This window comes from Cervus elaphus, chromosome 21, assembly GCF_910594005.1.
Source record: "Cervus elaphus chromosome 21, mCerEla1.1, whole genome shotgun sequence".
Classification (NCBI taxonomy): Eukaryota; Metazoa; Chordata; class Mammalia; order Artiodactyla; family Cervidae; genus Cervus; species Cervus elaphus.
The window spans coordinates 22996621-23019160 of NC_057835.1; the positions used below are offsets into that span (position 1 = coordinate 22996621).

Sequence of the window (22540 nt, forward strand, 5' to 3'; positions counted from 1 at the left end):
GGAGAAAGAAGTGGCAAAACCTAAATGCTTTTCTGTTGAGTTGAACAAAGAGAGGTGATTATGAAAAAATGTTGTGAAGTAATTAGCCTCCAACTAATAAAAATAAATGGAAAAAAAAAAAAAAAAGAAAGAAAAAGGAAGTACACCATGTGGGGAGGCTGACGAGGATTGTATTCAATAAGGTCTGTCTGTACAGAATTCTCTTGTTCTCAACTGTCTGCCCTTGACAATAACAATGTCATTCACCTTCCAGCAGATGAAGGACATATTCCGTGGGGCTTGGGGTGGCTATTTTCTCTCCTGCTTCCAGGAAGAAAGAGCTCAGCACACCCTTTTTGCACTTGGTGTCCTGAGAGGGTTGCTTTGTTTTTGCTATTTTTTAAAGTGTCTGTATGTATGTATATGTATGTGTTAGTCGCTCAGTCATGTCTGACTCTTTGCAACCCCATGGACCCCAGACTTCTCTGTCCATGGAATTCTTCAGACAAGAATACTGGAGGGGGTTGCCATCTCCTCCTCCAGGGGATCTTCCCGATCTAGGGATCAAACCCCAGTCTCCTGCATTGCAGGCAGATCCTTTACCATCTGAGCTACCTGGGAAGCCCCAAAGTGTCTGAAGCTCAAGACAATAATCTGGTTTCCATTACACCTAAGTCCTTTACCTGGGGTTTGCTTCTGATGGGAGAAGGGACACCTTTTGCTGCCATGATGGGCCAGGCAGGCAGAGGAGGATAAAATGGGTGCAGGCCGATGTCTGTTCTTTTCTCATGTGTTGGGGAGATGAGTCTGCTCTTGCTGGATGGTATCTAATCTCTCCATGAACAGTCTAGCAAGATATCAGCCGAAAAGAGGAAGAAAAAAGGTCAGGAGAACATGGAGAAGATTGTTGATAGATGCTGGGGTCTCCTGAGCAACGGTTTTATGGGAGGCACACACACATCCCCAATCTCTGGACCACCATGTTGATGGTGGCTTTGGGGTGTTGGTCCTTTTGAAGGTATGGTGCTACCATCAGGCCACTTTGGGGCACTGTGTCCAGCTCAACAGAGCAAGGCCGTCATGGTGACAGGAAATGGGGCCCACCAGGGATGGCATTGTGCCAGAGAGAGGGACACAGCAGTGAGTCATTGAGCTGAAGCACTTCTGAGAGAGTGACTCTGAAGTGGCTGAGGTAGAAAGAGACCAGCTGGAGATTTGTCAGCTGGTTTGCTGAGTTGGGTGTTATTATCTGGATGAGGAAAAAGAACTCTTAAAAGGGAGGTGTTTGTACAAGGGGTCTGGCAGGATGGGAGGGTGCGGGTCAGTCTCTGTGCCAAGAAATGCAGAGAATCTGCAGAGGCTCAGACTCAGCTTTTCTCAGAAATAGGCACAGAGAGGAGTTGGCTTCGGTTGTCACAAAAGTAATGGCACCTCAGCAGTCATGACAGAAGGCTTCCAGAAGGAACTTATGTGCAGAAGCCAGCATGCCTACAGCCCTCCACCCTCAGGTCTCAGCTCCCAGGTGGTGTACCTTTCACAGGAGAGATTAATTTCCTGCTTCCAAGGAGACAGACAGGAGATGGAACCCTTAACCTTAACCCTTGAATTGTGCCCTTTTCACATGATGCTGAGGATATGAGAAGGATTGGCAGCCTGACTCTTTCAGGGAGATTCCTTCCAGTCTCTTGCCTGGAGATGGAAGAGGAGGAATCTCCATCCTCCTAGTCACACCCAATGGAGTGAATCCTTGTCAACCCAAGTTTTCAGCAGGAGAGAGGGGGCGTGTCGGGGAAAAGAGGGCGTGGGTCAGGGTCAGGTGCCACAGACCTCCCTGTTCTTCAAAGACGCAGGTGACTTTTCAGGGTGATTGTGTCTTCACTTTTGCCTGCTCCTACGTCAATTTCCAGGACCTGCGATGGTCTGCTATTTCTTCTTTTACTTTCCACTAGCTTTGCCTGTTTACTAGGATGTGGTTCAAAGTTGTTCTTTGTGGGCTCACTATTTACTCCCTTCAGAAGCCACATGGAGCCATCAGAGAATCCGTGGTTTTGGAAAAGTTATAGCTAATCAGAAACCCAAAATTTAGCAAAATTGTTTATGCTTTTCCTGGAGCAAATAGTTACTGGAACCACAAAATAAATAATAAAAGTGAATACCTCTATGCTGTATCATTTAACATGGATTCATCTGAGCTTTACTTATTTACACACCAAGGTGAGCGTCTGAATTGCCCCTTGGTGTGGGCAGCAAAACGTTTCAGTGAGCTCCCCTGAGTTGAGTGACAAATGGGAGCATTTTCTCTGCATTTAACACACACTAGGCTGGGTATTAGGAATTCACAGATATTGCAACTTTTAATTCTCTGAATTATATAAGTTACCGAACCAGGTTTGATTTCCCCACGGTGCATGTGTGCTCAGGCATGTTCGACTCTTTGTGACCCTGCAGATTGTAGTCCAACAGGCTCCTCTGTCCATGGATTTCCCAGGAAGAATACTGGAGCGGGTTGCCATGCCCTCCTCCAGGAATCTTCCTGACCCAGGGTTGACCCCACGTCTCCTGTGTCTCCTGCATTCTGCATCGACAGGCAGATTCTTTACCACTGAGCCATCTGCAGCAAGCCAAATGCTGAGAAGACAAGCCGTGCATCTGAGAGGGGGCTTATCCATGAGGCAGCCAAGTGTGGAGACTGGAGAACAAGGCTCATCCCCAGCCTCCCAGAAGGTAAAGGGTTTGTGATCTGTGTGGGTAAAGCTGAGATGTGGGAAGTGTGGGGAAAAGTAATGGGCAATGAGAAGAAGGTGAGGTAATCATCCAGCACAGGCACACCTAAGCTGCATGCTTCTTTAGAATACATGCTCACGAAGTGGTCACACCAGGGTGTTCCGAGGGGGTTGCTCTTGGCCTTCTGAGTCAGGTCAGTGAGTGGAAACTTGCACATGCCCAGCTGGAGGGTCATTAGTCTTAGCCCACCTTTAGTAGCTCAGCTCAAATGTACCATCTGACTCCAAGTTCCTTCAACAAAAACAACTTGAGCAAACGTTGTTTTGATTACATTTGAAGGACACACAAGTCTTCTGCAGCAACAAGTAAAGTGAGCTTGATCAATCAAGGCAGGTCACAGGATTTAACTGATGATTACTTCCTTTTTAAGTGAAAGTTAAAGTCAAAGTCACTCAGTTGTGTCCAACTCTTTGGGAGTCCATGGACAATACAATCCATGGAATTCTCCAAGGCCCGAACACTGGAGTGGGATCTTCCCACACCAGGGATTGAACCTAGGTCTCCTGCATTGCAGGTGGATTCTTTACCATCTGAACCACCAGGGAAGTCCAAGAATACTGGAGTGGGTAGCCTATCCCTTTTCCAGGGGATCTTCCCAACCCAGCAATTGAACTGGGGTCTCCTGCAATGCAGGCGGATTCATTACCAGCTGAGCCACCAGGGAAATCCAAGAATACTGGAGTGGGTAGCCTATCCCTTTTCTAGGGGATCTTCCTGACCCAGCAATTGAACTAGGGTCTCCTGCAATGCAGGCGGATTCATTACCAGCTGAGCTACCAGGGAAGCCCTCGTTTTTAAGTAAGCCAATGGAAATCTTCTCTCCCTTAATCTTCTCTCCCTTTTTTTGTTAAAACTCATAGTTTACTGCTCTTTATTAAATATCTGTTTGTGAAATATTAAATTATCCAAGTGTTGGCAAATAGCCTGTTTAAAAATGTTTGAATAATAAAAGATGTGTGTTGGATTCAAAATAAAATAAAACAACTGCTACATGGGGTTTGTTAAAGAATCACATAAGTTAATAGTCACAATGTACCTATAAGAGTGTCTGACCATAATTCATGTTGTATATGTGATAGACACAGCAATAGTCTGATTTGTATTGGTGAAAATATGCCTGGAGGTAAATAGGTAAAATTAAAAAATAAAAATAAAACAAAACACTATTAAAAAAAATGTACTTTGAATAAAATGCATACTTTTTAACACTGAAAAAAAAATTGTACTTCTTTGCTCTGCAACCTTGGGCTTTAGGAAATGATACAGGAGTCATACAATCCACATGGGAAAGGACAATAATTATATCAGGTGTGCTAGAGAGTTATACTAATATTAACAATGTATACAGTATATCTGACTTAGAATATGTGATGAATGAAACATAACTCGTGGAGTTTGTTAAAACTAATGAAATCAGTATTACCTTAATGTGAAATGTGGTTCCAATATTCTTGAATTTTCCATAATTGTCATGTGTCTATCAATTATTATTATTGTTAATAACATATTTTGCTAATTATAGTAACTAAAGAGACATACAGCATCAGACACAGATACCTAGAGTCACAGAGTCACAGTTACCTTCATTATAATTCTATGACATAAAATATACAGAAACTCAAAATGGCTAAATAGTATAAAATCACACAGCCCTGAAGAAGTGGTGTGATCCAGATGAAAACTATATCTGATAAATGCCAACACTATGCTCTTACTTGCTTTATTTTACTCAATTTCCTATAACAGCAAAGGAACTTATTAAAATCCCAATAGAGTTCTCCCAGATTATACCTTTCTTCCCATACACATGGAAGAGAAAGAAAAACATTAACATTGATATGTGGAAGATAAATTATTTTTCCTCTAAATATCTTAAGTTAAAACCACGCTGTGTTGTACTGGATTATTAGTGTTACACTTTGTCTCTTTGAGAGGCCGTGAGAGATTGGTACAGAGACAGGCTGAGAGAGACTGCAAAGGTTGGTAAGAGTGCTCTGGATCTATTTGTATTAATAACGAGCACCTTGCAGGAGTTTCACGAAAAGCCTGTGGAAGAAAGGAAGGAAGCTATGCAGGCAGGCAAGAGAGAGGAGAGACTGGCTGACACTTCCAGAGTCTAAAGGCAAGACCCCAGGACTCTGGAGTTCTGAAGCAGCAGCAGCAAGGGGCTGAGCGAGGGAAAGCATATAGCAAGAAGCTTCAGGGTGTGCTGCAGCCACAAGTAGGAACTAAAAGACGTTGTGTCATAAAATATACACATGGAATTGAAGAAGTAAAAGGGAATGAAGTTAGCCACCATGAGCAGGATGGTGTTAGTGGCCCTTTTCTCAGGAGACGTCCTACGGGTGAGGCTAGAGTGGTGGACGTAATGCACTCTCCGGCGGTGACTATGCAGGAGACACACCATGTAGACGCTAGCCAAGATCATAAGGACTATTAACGTGGCACCCACAAAGGAGACTAGGATTACAGATAATCCAGACAGGGAGAACTTGTACTGGCAAAAGAGGAGATTCTCTGTTCTGGAAACACTGCTATTGTCCCAGGAGACACTTATCTGCATGGGAAAGAAGGAGTTGATTGCCAGATTCAGGGTCCAGCAGAGCAGGCAGGAGGAGCCCATGTTCTTTGACGCCCAGCCCTTGAGGGCTGCCCATGCCGCACTCCTGGGGCTAATGGTGATGGCCTGCAGGCAGCTCAGCAGGCAGGTGGTGCAGAGAGAAAGATCCTGGGACACCCTGTGCAAGTAGTAGGAGACTCTATACCCAGAGGTCCCCAGGGCACCTGGGAGTCCCAGCACATCCACCAAGTGAGGTGTCCCCTTGGAGATGAGAACCAAGGAGTTGGCCACAGCCAAGTTGGACAGAACCACGTCTGTGGGCTTTGGCCTGTGCCCAGTGAGAAAGGAGGAGCTGTAGGTGGACAGGAGGAAGGCGTTTCCCAGAATGCCAGCTCCCGCCTGGAAGAGGAACACAGCCTTCAGGACCATGACACCAGCAGTCGCCTGTGCCATGTCTGTGCAGGTGTGTGGCCGGGGAACCAGGTGGCCTCCTGGAACATAATAAAATAGCATGGCAAGCCCAGAAATCACAGGGACCCTGGCCCTCACCATCTGCACTGATGGAGAAGGAATCACAGGGACCCTGGCCCTCACCATCTGAACAGACAGAGAAGGAATCACAGGGACCCTGGCCCTCACCATCTGCACTGATGGAGAAGGAATCACAGGGACCCTGGCCCACACCATCTGCACAGACAGAGAAGGAATCACAGGGATCCTGGCCCTCACCATCTGCACTGACCAAGAAGAGACACTGAAGGCCTGAGAGAGTTCATCAACCAAAGAAATTAATCGGCTCACCAGGATGGCCAATGGTTAGTACCTCTGCTCACCATGAGCAGAGCGTGCAGAGGGACAGTTTATGCTCACCCAGGCTCAGGCCTTCTCTTTCTCCCACTCTATCGAATTCCTGCTTATTTCCAACTCAATGATTGGTGAAGTCTTCATTTCTGATTTTAGGGGAAAAAAATTCATAAACACATTTAACAAGTAAATTTAAATTATCAGAATAAGAACTGTGCAAACGTCTGGAGGAAGTAACATCAAGGAATATGTGAAGGTTGTCCAGACTCCAGGATATCTGAATTTAGTTTTAGAATGAAAAGGAGACCAGCAGGGGCAAAGCCAGGGGGATTCGCATGATAACCAAAAATGCTGAATGAGCAATGAAATGAGCATGACATACAGAAGCTCTGGTCATCAGTAGCTATGCGTGAGGTCTACTGGATAAACATGGTCAATAGTTAGCAATTGATGATATAGGAGATACATTCAAAGATAGGGAAGAGAAGAATAATAGGGAAACCAATATATCTATAAAAATGCAGACATACAAACATACACACACAGTGACAGTCAGAAGTCGGGATATGTCTGCTTCTAGATTTCCAACACCAAGTAACTTACTGAATACTTGATAGTATTTATAGTCACCTTACTTAACCTACAAACCTGCTGCAAACTACACTTCTCATCTGTATGTAAGAGGCTTGGAGGAAAAGTCATGAATGTTGTGTGATGCACACAGTCATCAGGTCATAAGCTGCTGCTGGGACTGTGCTCACTTCCTTCTGTTCTCGGGCTCTGCTTCCTTTCCTTCCCCTTTGCGGTCCCATTGCATGGAATGTTAGGGAATCTGTCACTTCTCACACCAGAAATGACATAATTCAAAGCAGAGACCCTCGCATTCTCACACAACGATTTTGTCATGATTTATGGGCTGCATTATGACCCCAAATGCTAAAAGCAAAACCATTTCTGTCTCTGAGACCATGTCCAGGCAGGTGGCGGTGAGCCAAAGCACAGCACCGCCCTTTCTTCACTGAGAAGGCAGGAAAGTAGAGAGAGTCAGAGGCAGGCTGGAATTCAGCACGCATGGAGCCTTGAGGACAGACACACCTTCCCCACACTTCTGGGGAGTCAGAGTCCCCACTGCACTGTCCGTCCTCACATTGTCCCCACCACAAGCTGCCGCAGCCCACACAATCCTGCTGAAACAGGGCCTGGGCAAGGCTGGGTGCCACCTGAGACCGGAGGCCAGGCTCCTGTGGGCTCACATCTGAGCCCCCAGCACCTCCGCCAGGGAGCACGAGCCCATCTGCAGCCCAGCCCTGACCGGAGCCCCGAGGACACTCAGACTCACCTGCGCTGCTGGGCCTCGGGTAGGGAGTGACTGGCAGGATATGCAGGGCGTGTCTGCGGCCACTGATATAGGCATGGGCTTTGCGAGTCTGGCCCCAGAGCGGCTGTCACTGTGTCACCTGCCCTGACACTGAACAGGGAGTCTGGGTATCTCCGGGGAGGTATGCACGTGTGTCCCAGGTGCGAGTTCAGCAGCAGTTACCCGTGATTAGGCAGGAGGCCTAATGAGCAGCATGCACTGCCAAAGGGAAGGTCTTCCAGCTCCTGGGGATACAGGGGGAGGTTTATGTCAACTGGGGGGAAGGGGGTACTGTTCAGGGGGGGACAGGGACCCTCCCAGCCGGGTCTCCCACGTGGGCTCGCTGTTGTCCCTTCTGACAGGGACGTCCCTCTGGTAAGTTCAAGGTGACCCATGGAGGGTCCCGAGCTGTGCACCACCGCTCCCAGCCAGGGGCGGGTGCTGTGTTTCCAGTCCTGGCAGTCCTGGTCCCTTCCCCTCCAGTCTCATCCCTATATGCAGGATGTCAGGGGTTTGCAAACATCTTCCAGCCTCCATGATCCTGACACAGCCTTGATGACTTCTAGCCAGACCTTCAACCCCCAGCTACAGTTCCTGAAGTTTTCTTTGTTGTGCTGTTGCTTCTTAGATTTGCACCTTCTGTGAAGTGAGCTGGTGGTCTGGTGGGGGTGTGTGTGTGAATGGGGCCTCCCTGCTATGTCCACACCCTGGGGAGGAGTTGCATGTCTGTTCAGTGGGCAGGAGATGAAGGGAAAGGAAGTAGGAGCTGGGGTCGCGGATGTTCCTTCTTCCCAGTCCAAGGAGAGGAGAGGATGCCGAGCAGGCCCTCAGGTCAGACTGGCCCAGCCCGTGCCTTCCCAGTCCTGTGGGAACCTTTCCCTGGACCAAGTGCTGAGGGAGAGGCTGCAGCCCGGAGCCTGGAGGAAGCCTTGGGTCATCTTGGGAGCACATGGGCAGCCTGGGGAAGGAGTCCTGCACCTGGCCTGGCCAGAGTGTGGAGATACAGTGACCACTTTGGAAACGTGGCATCTCCCCTCCCTCCCTCATCATCCCAGCACCACCGCCTCTGATGGGCCTTCTCAGGACCCTCCCCGTCCACAGCTGTGCCCCATCAGCCCACCAAGATCTTCACGCTGCAGTCCACTGCCATTCCTGCCCTTCTACCAGAGCAGTCAGGCCTTTGTGCTGTGTGTGTTACACACACATACACACACACACAACACACACACACAGACACAATACAGACAACACAAACACAGACACACACACACAATACAGACAGAACACAGACACACACACAACACACAGATACAAACACACACGCAACACACAGACATACACACAGACACACACACACAGACAGACACAATACAGACAGACAACACAAACACAGACACAGATAGACACACACACAACACACAGACACACACAGACACAATACAGACAGAACACAGACACACACACAACACACAGATACACACACGCAACACACAGACATACACACAGACACACACACACAGATACAATACAGACAACACAAACACAGACACAGATAGACACACACACATAACACACAGACACACAGACACACAACACACAGACACAATACAGACAGACAACACAGACACACACAAACACACACACACAACACACAGACATACACACAGACACACACAGACACACACTTCTCATCATACAGGTCACTTCCTGAGGGACACATCCTCTAATCCCTAAATTAGTTTCTGTCTCACAGAAACTATAGCACTGAATCATGGGCAAAATTACACATCTTTTTTATGTGTGCAGCATGTTTCCATCTGAGATGCTGGCTTTTGGTGCTTTTCTCTCTTTTCATTGACTGGTCTCAATAGGCATTTGTGAACTCTGTTTCTTCAAAGAACCAAGTTTTGGCTTTGTTAACCTATTATAAATTTTTTTAATGTTTTGTTCATTCCTCCTGCTTATTACTTCTTTCTTACTATCCCAATGACTCTCTAGATCTAGGACTATCATAAAAGGATATTAAAAGACATGACTCAACAGCCAAGTGAAGAACTACATGGGGCAAGGTTCCAAACAAAGGAGCGTCTGTGCTCTGAGGCCTGAGGCCCCACGTGGAGATGGGTGGAAGCATGTGGGTTCCCTGCATTTAAAGCTTTCTGCAAAGGGGCCAGAAAGCTGACTTTAGGGTTTTTATGGAGGCTTTTTCACGTAGTCAAGATTGACTACATCATTATCTATGGGTGACTGACAGACACCTCCAGCCACCCTCCCCTTCCCAGAAATCGGGGTGGTCCTGAAAACCCCAACCTCTGTTCACAGGCTGCCTCCCCTGGCAGCCAGCCCCATTCTGAAGCGCTTCCAAAAGTCACCTCAGTCGCATGACAAAAGATAACTGGTCACGCTCAACACCTGGACCATTCCAGGGATTTGGGAGTTGGAGCCAGAAGCTGAGGATGGAGGCCAAATACATGAAAAATATATTGGGTCCTATGAATAACCAAATATGTATTTCTTCTAAGTCATGATATCACATAGCACTTTTTACTTTCTTGGGGGAATGACGATTGGGGGATGATGATTGGTCTGAGTAGTCTAGCTTGCCAGATTCTCAGAAAAAGAAGATCAATTAATTGCAATTAATTTTTTAAATGAAAAAGTCACCTGTAATCCCTCACCACACCCAAAGTAGGAGCTAGTTTCATTTTCACAAAGGGCTTTTAACATAACTTTTTAAAGTGTACTTATAAGTAAACTGTGTTCTGCTACCTTAATCTAACATAAAAACTGACATCTACCCAGGCCACATTTTCCAAAATTTCTATGGAATGTAATATTGTAACCACTGAACATTTGAGTTGTCTCCTGTTTTCCTCTGAGAAATGAAGTCATTTAAAGCAATATCTGTGGAACCAGACTGCTTTTGTTTGTATTTTGTTATATAGCCTTTGGCAACTTCTTTAGTTTCATCATCTACGAAATGGAGATAATAATGGGACCTACTTCAGAGGTAAGGCAGTGGTGTGAATTAAATGTATTAATTACACAAAAGGTGCTATAAAATATGTCTGGACCATAAAAAGCATTTAATTAAGGGAAACTTTTTTAATTGTGGATTTTAATAACATGGCAATTAATGTCACCAGGCACTAAGTTCTGTCTTGTTATCCCAGTCTCATTATTGCCATATTATCTAATTCCCACCACAGTACTCAAAAGAACTTTTAATTGATTGTATCTCTCAGACCGAAGGCTTCACAAAGACACGTGGGATGAGAGAATCATCTTTCCTCACCAAGAACCATCTCCTAGACACCAGAGTATATGAGACCTGGGAGTGCCAAGGCAGCTGGAGGTAAGGCTGGGGGGCAGAGGCAACTCAGCACAACTCTGAAGCAAGTCACAAACACCACTTGGATATTACTGATGGAAATAGGGGCTACCAGCATTGTCAGTTCTGTGTAGACAGCCCAGCATCCCTACCAGAAAAAGGCTCTGAAATGGGATGCTCAGTCAGCTCAGGGAAGAAACTCCAGAGCGTTAGGAATGTGGCAACAAATTGATGGTCTTCTCAGACTTTTGGATACGACAGAGCTCGTGCTAGAAAGAAGCTGTGTTCAGTGAATATGAAAAAGCCATCAGCCAGAGCAGTGTTTTTCTTTTGAAACACAGATAATTCATGCTCACAAGGGTCCTTGGATGCAGAAAAAGCCCTCATCAGAGAATGCCCTATTCAGATGCAGACAGTTGGTACCAGAGAGAATTTTTGTGATTGCAATGAATGTGGGAAAGCATTCAGCAGTAAAAGTTCATCAGTAATGCAACACCACATAATTCACGTGGGAGGGAAATCCAAATGCACAGAACGTGGCAAGGCCTCATCTGCGGAGCACACTATACTCAGCACCTGAGAAGCCACTCTAGGGGCAAACCTTTTCAGCGCAATGAGTGTGGAAAACTCTTCAGCCTCACCACATCTTTCATTCAGCACCAGTTAATTCATTAGAGAGACAATGTACAAATGTAGCAAATTCAGAGAATGACCTCAGAACAATTCCTTACTCAAGGACTTCCCTGGTGGACCAATGGAAGGGACACAGGTTTGATCCCTGGTCCAGAAAGATTCCACAACCAAGCAACTACACCCATAAGCCACAACCACTGGGCCCACACTCTATAGCCCATGAGCCACAACTACTGTGCCTGCGAGCCACAACTACTGAAGCCCACATGCCCTGGAGCCCTTGCTCTGCAACAAGAGAAGCCACCGCAATGAGAAGCCCACACACTGCAATTCAGAATGGCCTTTGCTCACCATGAGAGAAAGCCTGCGTGCAGCAATGAAGACCCAGCACTGCCAAAATTAAATAAATATTTTTTAAAAATCCCTTACTCACCATCAGGGAATTCACACTGGGGAGAAAGCCTATGAATGTGGTGAATGTAGGAAAGCTTTCAGCCAAAGCTTCATCCTTCACTGAGCACCAGAGAATTCACAGTGCAGGGAAGCTCTAAAAATGTGGTAGAGTGGATAGGGCTTCAGTGACCTCACAGCCCATAACCAGCAGCAGTCCATTCACACAGAAGAGGAACCGCATGTATGTTTTGAATGTGGGAAGACCTTTCAAGGCCACTCAGCTCTCAGTGAACATCAAAAAGCACAATGGAGAGAAACCCAGTCCCTACATATACAGTGAGAGTGAGAACACATTCAGTCAGGATTCCCACTTATTGATCATCAGGAGACACACAGGAGAGAAACCCCACAGTGCAATGACTGTGACAAAACTTTCGAGCAGAGCTCCTACCTTGCAACACATCTGAGAGGTCACCCTGGAGAGAAACCACCAAGGTAACTGCTGTGCAAAAAATGCTTCTGAAAAAGCACAGCAAGCATGTCGTTCCAGAAAAGAACTCTAAGTGGAGTAAATGTGGAAAAACCTTCAGTCAGAGCTCACACCTTACAGTATATCAGAGAAGTCAATCAAGAGAACTCTGTAAATGCCATACCTGTGCAAAATCTTTCAGTCAGAGCTCACACATTACAAGTCATCAGACAATTCACACAGGAGAAAAGTCATATAAATATAATGGATATTGTAAGCTTTCAACCAGAACTCACATCTTCAAAAAATACCGTCTAATTCACCAGGTAAAGTAGCTACAAAAATGTATTTTATAGTCTTAGACAATATCCTCTCTAGTCTGAATCAATTATTTTTTATTATATAAATTACTATTTCTAATAAGTTTTTTGAGTGGAGTCTTAAGGATTTTCTATGTGTCCTGTCTATATGTGTCTATATGTCCTGTCACCTGCAAGTGCTAAGATTTTTACTTCTCCCTTTCCCAATGTATTTATTTTTCTTGTTTGATTTCTATGCCTAGGACTTCCAATACTATGCTGAAAGAAAGTGGTGACAGTGGTCATTCTTACCTTGTTTCTGATTTTAGACAACAGCTTTCAAATTCTTACCATTGAGTATAATATTAGCTGTGAGCTTGTCACATATGGCCTTTATTATATTGAGATATGTTTCCTCTGTACCCACTTTTTCTTGAGTTTTGTTTTATTGGCTGTACTGTACAGCTTGCAGGATCTTAGTTCTCTGATCAGGGACTGAACATGGGGCACAGCAGTGAAAGTGCTGGGTCCTAACCACTGGACCATAAGGTAACTTCCTCTCTATACCCACTTTGTTTAGAGTTTTAATCATAAATAAATGTTGAATTTTGTAGAACACTTTTTCTTCATCTGTTGAAATAATCATATAATTTTTATTGTTCATTTTGTTATGTGGTATATCACATTGATTGGTTTACAAATGTTGAACCATACTTGCCCTAGAATAAATCTCATTTTGTCATGGTGTATGATCCTTTTAATATATTTTTGAATTCGCTTTGCTAATACTTTGATGAGGATTTTGGAATTGATGTTCTTCAGAATTACTAGTTTGAATTTTTCTTTCCATGTGATACCCTGCCTGCTTTTGCTATCATGTTAGCCCTGGGCTGTAGCCTGCCAGGCTCCTCTGTCCATGGGATTTTTCAGGCAACAATACTAGAGTGGGTTGCCATTTCCTTCTCCAGGGGATCTTCGTGATCCAGGGATCCAGCCCATTTCTCTTAGTCATCTGCATTGCAGGCAGATTCTTTACTTGCTGAGCCATCGGGGAACCTTACCAGATTAATGCTGGCTTTGTGAAATAAGTTTGGAGGATTCCCTCTTCTATATTTTAGAAGGATTTGAAAAATATTGATATTAATTCTTTGAATATTCGGTAGAATCCACCAGTGAAGCCATGTGGTCCAAACATTTTTTTTTTGGAAGGTTATCCATTACTAACTTAATCTTCATGTGTGTGTGTGTATAAGAATATTCAGATATTGTTTCTTCATGATTGAGTCTTATAGGTTACATATGTGTGTGTGTGTGTGTATGTGTATGTGTACTCTTGTTGGATGTATAAATATTTATAAATGTTATAGCCTTTTCATTGATCCCTTTATCATAATGTAATGCCCTCTTATTACAATTTTTAAGTCTATTTTGTCTGATACAAGTATAGCTAACCAAGCTTTCATTTGATTTCCACTTTCATGGAATATCTTTTGCCATCACTTTTCTTTTTTCCCCGATTATTTAAATTATTGTCTATAAATCTTTAATTTTTTTATTAAAGTCAGTGTACAATATGTATATATTCTTTCACTTTCAATCTGTGAATGTCCTTAAATCTGAAATCAGTCTCTTGTAGGTAACATATAGATGGATCCTGCTTTTTATCTGTTAAGACCTACTCTAATATCTTCTGACTAGACTATTCAGTTCATTTGCATTGAAAGTAATTACTGATAGGTATGTACTTATTACCATATTATTTTCTAATTGTTTCACATTTCTCTGTTATTTTCCTTGTTTCTCTTCCTTTGTGATTTGTTGACATTTTTCTGGTGGCATGCTTAAATGCTCTTTTCTTTATCTTTTGGATAGCAACTATGGGTTTTTGCTCTGTGGGTACCATGAGACTTACATATAACAATTTGTATTTACAATGGTCTACTTTATGATGATAATAACTTGAGTTTAAACCTATTCTAAAACTCTACATATTTATTTCCCACCAAAATTTTGTGTTTGTGGTGTTTTGTATCAATATCTATTGCTATAAAAGATAATGTACATCTTTTTATCCTGTGTAACCACTAATTATTTTATAATGAATTTTATGGTTATATATTTTTTTACTACTTTTATCTTTTAATCTATATACTACCTTTATAAGTTATTAATCTACCACCTTAGAACATTCAGTCAGTTCAGTTCAGTTGCTCAGTCGTGTCCGACTCTTTGCGACCCCGTGAACTGCAGCATGCCAGGCCTCCCTGTCCATCACCAACTCCCAGAGTTTACCCAAACTCTTGTCCATTGAGTTGGTGATGCCATCCAACCATTTCATCCTCTGTCGTCCCCTTCTCCTCCTGCCCTCAATCTTTCCCAGCATCAGGGTCTTTTCCAATGAGTCAGCTCTTCACATGAGGTGGCCAAAGTATTGGAGTTTCAGCTTCAGCATCAGTCCTTCAAGTGAACACCCAGGACTGATCTCCTTTAGGATGGACTGGTTGGATCTCCTTGCAGTCCAAGGCACTCTCAAGAGTCTTCTCCGACACCACAGTTCAAAAGCATCAATTCTTCGGTGCTCAACTTTCTCACATGACGACTGGAAAAATCATAGCCTTGACTAGACGGACCTTTGCTGGCAAAGTAATGTTTCTGCTTTTTAATATGCTATCTAGGTTGGTCATAAATTTCCCCCCAAGGAGTATGCGTAGTTTAATTTAATGGCTGCAGTCACCATCTGCAGTGATTTTGGAGCTCAAAAAACAAAATCAGCCACTGTTTCCAGTTTCCCCATCTATTTGCCATGAAGGGATGAGACCAGATGCCATGATCTTAGTTTTCTGAATGTTGAGCTTTAAGCCAACTTTTTCACTCTCCTCTTTCACTTTCATCAAGAGGCTCTTTAGTTCTTCCTCGCTTTCTGCCATAAGGGTGGTGTCATCTACATATCTGAGGTTATTGATATTTCTCCTGGCAATCTTGATTCCAGCTTGTGCTTCATCCACTCCAGCATTTCTCATGATGTACTCTGCATATAAGTTAAATAAGCAGGGTGACAATATACAGCCTTGATGTACTCCTTTTCCTATTTGGAACCAGTCTGTTGTTCCATGTCCAGTTCTAACTGTTGATTCCTGACCTGCATACAAATTTCTCAAGAGGCAGGTCAGGTGGTCTGGTATTCCCATCTCTTGAAGAATATTCCACAGTATATTGTGATCCACACAGTCAAAGGCTTTACAACATTAGGTTATTTTAAACTTTACTGTCTATTTACCTTTACCTATGAGATGTATCATGACATCTGGTCCCATCACTTCATGGGAAATAGATGGGGAGACAGTGGAAACAGTGTCAGACTTTATTTTGGGGGGCTCCAAAATCACTGCAGATGGTCATTGCAGCCATGAAATTAAAAGACACTTACTCCCTGGAAGGAAAGTTATGACCAACCTAGATAGCATATTAAAAAGCAGAGACATTACTTTGCCAACAAAGGTCTGTCTAGTCAAGGCTATGGTTTTTCCAGTAGTCATGAATGGATGTGAGAATTGGACTGTGAAGAAAGCTGAGTGCCAAAAAGTTGATGCTTTTGAACTGTGATGTTGGAGAAGACTCTTGAGAGTCCCTTGGACTGCAAGGAGATCCAACCAGTCCATCCTAAAGGAAATCAGTCCTGGGTGTTCATTGGAAGGACGGATGCTGAAGCTGAAACTCCAATACTTTGGCCACCTCATGTGATGAGTTAACTCATTGGAAAAGACCCTGATGCTGGGAGGGATTGGGGGTAGGAGGAGAAGGGGACAACAGAGGATGAGATGGCTGGATGGCCTCACTGACTCGATGGACATGGGTTTGAGTAAACTCCAGGAGTTGGTGATGGACAGGGAGGCCTGGCGTGCTGCAATTCATGGGGTCGCAAAGAGTCGGACATGACTGAGCGACTGAACTGAAACTGATGAGATGTATACTTTTATGTTTTCTTCTATTTAGTGCTTTTTTTTTTCAACATAAAGAAGTTATTTTATCATTTCTTATAAAGCCATTTTAGTGGTGATCAACTCCTTTAGCTTTTCCTTGTCTTAAAATTCCTTAGCTCCCCTTCAGTTCTGAATTATAATTTTTACAGGTAGACTATTTCTGGTTAGAAGTTTTTTTAAAAATCATTTTGTATATATTTCAGCCACTCCCCTCTTGGCCTATAGATTTCTGCTGAAAAATCTGCTAATAGTTTCATGGGGATTCCCATGCTGCTTTTAATAGTCTTCTTTTTAATTTTTGACATTTTAATTGTAATGTGTCTTGGTATGGGTCACAAAATAAGCCTCAACAAATTTAAGAGGAGAGAAATTATATCAATCATTTTTTTCCAACTGCAATAGTATGAAACTAAAAATCAATTGCAGAAGGAAAATGGGAAAATGGATAAATATGTGGAGATTAAATAACACGATACAAAAAAGAAAAACAATTGGTCACTGATAAAATCAAAGATGAAATCAGAAAATACCTTAAGACAAATGAAAATGGAAACACAACTTTTCAAAATGTATGGGATGCAGCAAAGCAGTTCTAAGAGAGAAGTTTTTAGCAATATAGGATTTCCTCAAAAAACAAGAAAAATCTTCAATAAACAACCTAATCAACCACCTAAAGGAATTAGAATAGGCAGCATAAACAAAGCTCAAAGTCACTAGAAGGAAGGATGGACACCAAAAAACTACTAAAAGTGAACGTATGCAGAACACTCTTTGACATAAATAGTAGCACTATTTGTTTTGGGCTAGTCTCCTAAGGCAAGAGAAATAAAAGCAAAAATAAACAAATGGGACCTAACTAAACCTCAGAGCTTTTGCACAGCAAAGGAAACCAATGACAAAATGAAAAGATAACCTACTGAATGTGAGAAAATATTTGCAAATGATATGATGGACAAGGTGTTAATCTCCAAAATACACAAAGAGATCATACAACTCAGTATAAAAAAAATCAAAAGATGGGAAAATACCTGAACAGATATTCTTCCAAAGAAGAAATACAGATGGCTAATGGGCACATGAAAAGGTGTTCAACATCACTAGTTACTACAGACATGCAGATCAAAACAATAATGAGATATCACCTCATACCAGGCAGAATGGCTATCACTGAAAAGTCTAAAAATCTACAAATATTGGAGAGGAGGTGGAAAAAAGGGAACTCATAATGTATAATGAGAATGGGGATGCAAATTGGTACAGTCACTATGGAAAACAACACGGAGGCTCCTCAAAAAACTAAAAATAGAACTACCATGTGATCCAGCGCTTCCAATCATGGGTTATGAAAATACTAATTCAAAAAGATAAACGCACACCAATGTATGCAGCAGTATTATTTGCAATAGCCAAGACATGGAAGAATCCCAAGTATCTGTCAACAGACAACTGGATTAAGATGTGATATACATACATATATAATGATATATATATAATATATATATAATGAAAATATTACTCAGTCATAAAAAACAATGAAATTCCATCATTTGCAGCAATGCGGATGGAACTACAGAATACTATGCTAAGTGAAATAAGTCAGAGAAAGACAAATACTGTATAATATCATTTATATGTAGACTCCAGAAAATAATACAAATGAAGTGAAAGGAAGTGAAAGGCACTCACTCATGTCTGACTCTTTTCGACCCCATGGACCATACAGTCCATGGAATTCTCCAGGCCAGAATATGGAGTGGGTAGCCTTTCCCTTCTCCAGGGGATCTTCCCAACCCAGGGATCAAATCCAGGTCTCCTGCATTGCAGGTGGATTCTTTACCAGCTGAGCCACAAGCAAAGTCCAAATACAAATGAACTAACATGCAAAACATAAACAGACTCACTAATTCACTGATCTAAAAAACAAATGCATGGTTACCAAAGGGGAAAGGGAAGGGGGAAAGGACAAATTAAGAATATGGAATTGATACAAACTACTATGTAGAAAACAGATAATCAACAAAGATACAATGTATAGCACAGAGAATTACAGCCATTATTTTGTAGTAACCTATAATGGGGTATAATGTGCAAAAACACTTAATCACTATTCTATACACCTGAAACTAACAAAATATTGCAAATCAAATATACTTTGTTAAAAATACAAAGAGGGTTTAAATTTTATACTTAACTTTCCATCACTATCTTTTGAATGAAAATGATGAATTTCCTCTACTAAGAGGTAAACTCATGGTCCACAATTTATTTCTGCCTAATAAAGACCATATATGACAAACTCAGTCAACATCATGCTCAACTATGAAAAGATGAAAGCATTTTCTCTAATATCAGGAACAAGACAAGGATGCTCACCCTCACCACTTCTATTCAATATAGTTTTAGAAGTCCTAGCCACAGCAATCAGAGAAGAAAAAGACATAAAAGAAATCCAAATAGGAAAGGAAGAGGTAAAAACTGTTTTCTAATGACATGATACTATACATAGAAATTCCAAAAGATGCCAGCAGAAATCAAAGAATTTGGTAAAGGTGCAGGTTGCATAAAAAATTAATATACAGAAATCTATTGCAGTTCTAAACACTAACAACGAAACATCAGAAAAAGAAATGAAAGAAACAATCTCATATACCATCACATCAGACAGGATAACAGTCAATATCGAAATCAGAGTGATTATACTCTTTGCAGCCGCAAGATGAAGAAGCTCTATGGAGTCACCAAAAACAAGACTAGGAGCTGACTGTGGTTCAGATCGTGAACTCCTTATTGCAAAATTCAGACTTAGATTGAAGAAAATACGGAAAATCACAAGACCATTAGGGTATGACCAAAATCAGTACAGTGGTTATACAGTGGAAGTGACAAGTAGATTCAAGTGATTAGATCTGATAGACCAAGTGCCAGAAGAACCACGGACGGACGGAGGTTTGAGATATTGTACAGGAGGCAGTGATCAAGATCATCCCCAAGAAAAAGAAATGCAAAAAGGCAAAATGGTTGTCTGATAAGGCCTTACAAATAGCTGAGAAAAGAAGAGAAGCTAAAGGCAAAAGAGAAAAGGAAAGAGATACCCATTTGAATATAAAGTTCCAAAGAATAGCAAGAAGAGATAAGAAAGCCTTCCTCAGTGATCAATGCAAAGAAACAGAGGAAAACAATAGAATGGGAAAGACTAGAGACCTCTTCAAGAAAATAAGAAAAAAAAAAAAGAAAATAAGAGATACCAACGGAAGATTTCATGCAAAGATGGACACAATAAAGGACAAAAATATTATGGACCGAAAAGAAGCAGATGTTAAGAAGAGGTGGCAAGAATACACAGAAGAACTATACAAAAAAGATCTTAATGACCTAGATAACCACAGTGGTGTGATCACTCACCTACAGCCAGACATCCTGGAATGTGAAGTCAAGTGGGCCTTAGGAAGTATCACTATGAACAAAGCTAGTGGAGGTAATGGAATTCCAGCTGAGTTATTTCAAAGATGATCACCTAAAAGATGATGCTGTGAAAGTGCTGCACTCAATATGTCAGCAAATTTGGAAAACTCAGCAGTGGCCACAGGACTGGAAAAGGTCAGTTTTCATTCCAATCCCAAAGGCAATGCCAAAGAATGTTTAAACTACTGCACAATTACATTCATTTCACATGCTAGGAAAGTAATGCTCAAAATTCTCCAAGCCAGGCTTCAACAGTCCGTGAACCAAGAACCAAGATGTTCAAGCTGGATTTAGAAAAGCAGAGGACCAGAGATCAAATTGCCAGCATTCATTGGATTCTAGAAAAAGCAAGAGAGTTCCAGAAAAACATCTACTTCTGTTTTATTGACTACACCAAAGCCTTTGACTGTGTGGATCACAACAAACTAAGGAAAATTCTTTGAGATGGGAATACCAGACCATCTTACCTGCCTCCTGAGAAACCAGTATGCAGGTCAAGAAGCAACAGTTAGAACTAGACATGGAACAAACAGACTGGTTCCAAATTGGGAAAGGAATAAGTAGTGAAAGTAGTGTCTCTGGTTTTCAATATGCTGTCTAGGATGGTCACAGCTTTTCTTCCAAGGAGAAAGCGTCTTTTAACTTCATGATGCAGTCACCATCTGCAGTGATTTTGGAGTCCAAAAAGATAAAGTATCTCACTGTTTCCATTGTTTCCCCATGTATTTGCCATGAAGTGATGGGATCAGATGTCATGATCTTGGCTTTTTGAATGTTGAGTTTTAAGCCAACATTTTCACTCTCCTCTTTTACTTTCAGCAAGAGGCTCTTTAGTTCTTCTTTGTTTTCTGCTGTAAGGATGGTGTCATCTGCGTGTCTGAGGTTGTTGATATTTCGCCTGGCACACTTAATTCTAGCTTGTGCTTCATCCAGCCTGGCATTTCGCATGATGCACTCTGCATGTAAGTAAAATAAGCAGGATGACAATACACAGCCTTGATGTACTCCTTTGCCAATTTGGAACCAGTGTGTTGTTCCATGTCCAGTTCTACCTGTTGCTTCTTGACCTGCATACAAATTTCTCAGGAGGCAGGTCAAGTGGTCTGGTATTCCCATCTCTTGAAGAATTTTCCATAGTTTGTTGTGATCCACACAGTCAAAGGCTTTGGTGTAGTCAATAAAACAGAAGTAGATTTTTCTCTGGAACTCTCTTGCTTTTTCTATGATCCAGTGGATGTTGGCAATTTGATCTCTGGTTCCTCTGCCTTTTCTAAATACAGCTTGAACATCTAGAAGTTCACGGTTCACATACTGTTGAAGCCTGGCTTGGAAAATTTTGAGCATTATTTGGCTAGCGTGTGAGATGAGTGCAATTGTGCAGAGTACACCATGAGAAATGCCGGCTGGATGAAGCACAAGCTGGAATCAAGATTGCCAGGAAAAATATCAATAACCTCAGATATGCAGATGACACCACCCTTATGGCAGAAAGTGAAGAGGACTAAGTGCCTCTTGATGAAAGTGAAAGAGGAGAATGAAAAAGCTGACTTAAAACTCAACATTCAGAAAACTAAACATCCGGTCCCATCACTTCATGGCAAGTAGATGGGGAAACAACGGAAACAGTGATAGACTTTATCTTCTTGGGCTCCAAAATCACTGCAGATGGTGACTGCAGCCATGAAATTAAAAGACGCTTGCCCCTTGGAAGAAAAGCTATGACCAACCTAGACAGAATATTAAAAAGCAGAGACATTACTCTGCCTACAAAAGTCCATCTAGTCAAAGATATGGTTTCTCCAGAAGTCATGTATGGATGTGAGAGCTGGACCATAAAGAAAGCTGAGCACCGAAGAACTGATGCTTTTGAATTGTGGTGTTCGAGAAGACTCTTGAGAGTCCCTTGGACTGCAAGGAGATCATACCAGTCAATCCTAAAGAAAATCAGTCTTGAATATTCATTGGAAGGACTGATGCTGAAGCTGAAGTTCCAATACTTTCACCACCTGATGCAAAGAACTGACTCACTGGAAAAGATCCTGATGTTGGGAAAGACTGAAGGCAGGAGGAGAAGGGGCCAACAGAGGATGAGATGGTTGGATGGCATCATCGACTCAATGGACAGGAGTTTGAGTAAGCTCTGGGAGTTGGTGAAGGACAGGGAGGCCTGGCGTCCTGCAGTCCATGGGGTCACAAAGAGTCGGACACGAGTGAGTGAGTGAACTGAACTGAATAGACAGAATAAAACACACAGAAATAAACTTACCCAAGAAGGTAAAGGGCTTCCTTGGTGTCTCAGCTGGTAAAGAATTTACCTGCAATGCAGGAGATCCTGGTTCTATTCCTGGGTCAGGAAGATCCACTGGAGAAGGGATAGGCTACACGCTCCAGTATTCTTGGGCTTCCCTAGTGGCTCAGCTAGTAAAGAATCTGCCTGTAATCTGGGACACCTGTGTTCGATCCTTGGCTTGGGAAATCCCCTGGAGAAG

The 22540-nt window shown here is 42.5% G+C and overlaps 1 protein-coding gene across 1 annotated transcript; it reads right to left on the reverse strand.

The window, feature by feature from the left end:
* Nucleotides 1-4879: 4879 nt before the first annotated feature.
* On the reverse strand, nucleotides 4880-5776 carry LOC122679083 (vomeronasal type-1 receptor 4-like). The gene has a single exon (XM_043879342.1). The coding sequence runs from the start codon at nucleotides 5774-5776 to the stop codon at nucleotides 4880-4882; it is 897 nt and encodes a 298-aa protein (XP_043735277.1).
* Between the last annotated feature and the right edge of the window lie 16764 nt (nucleotides 5777-22540).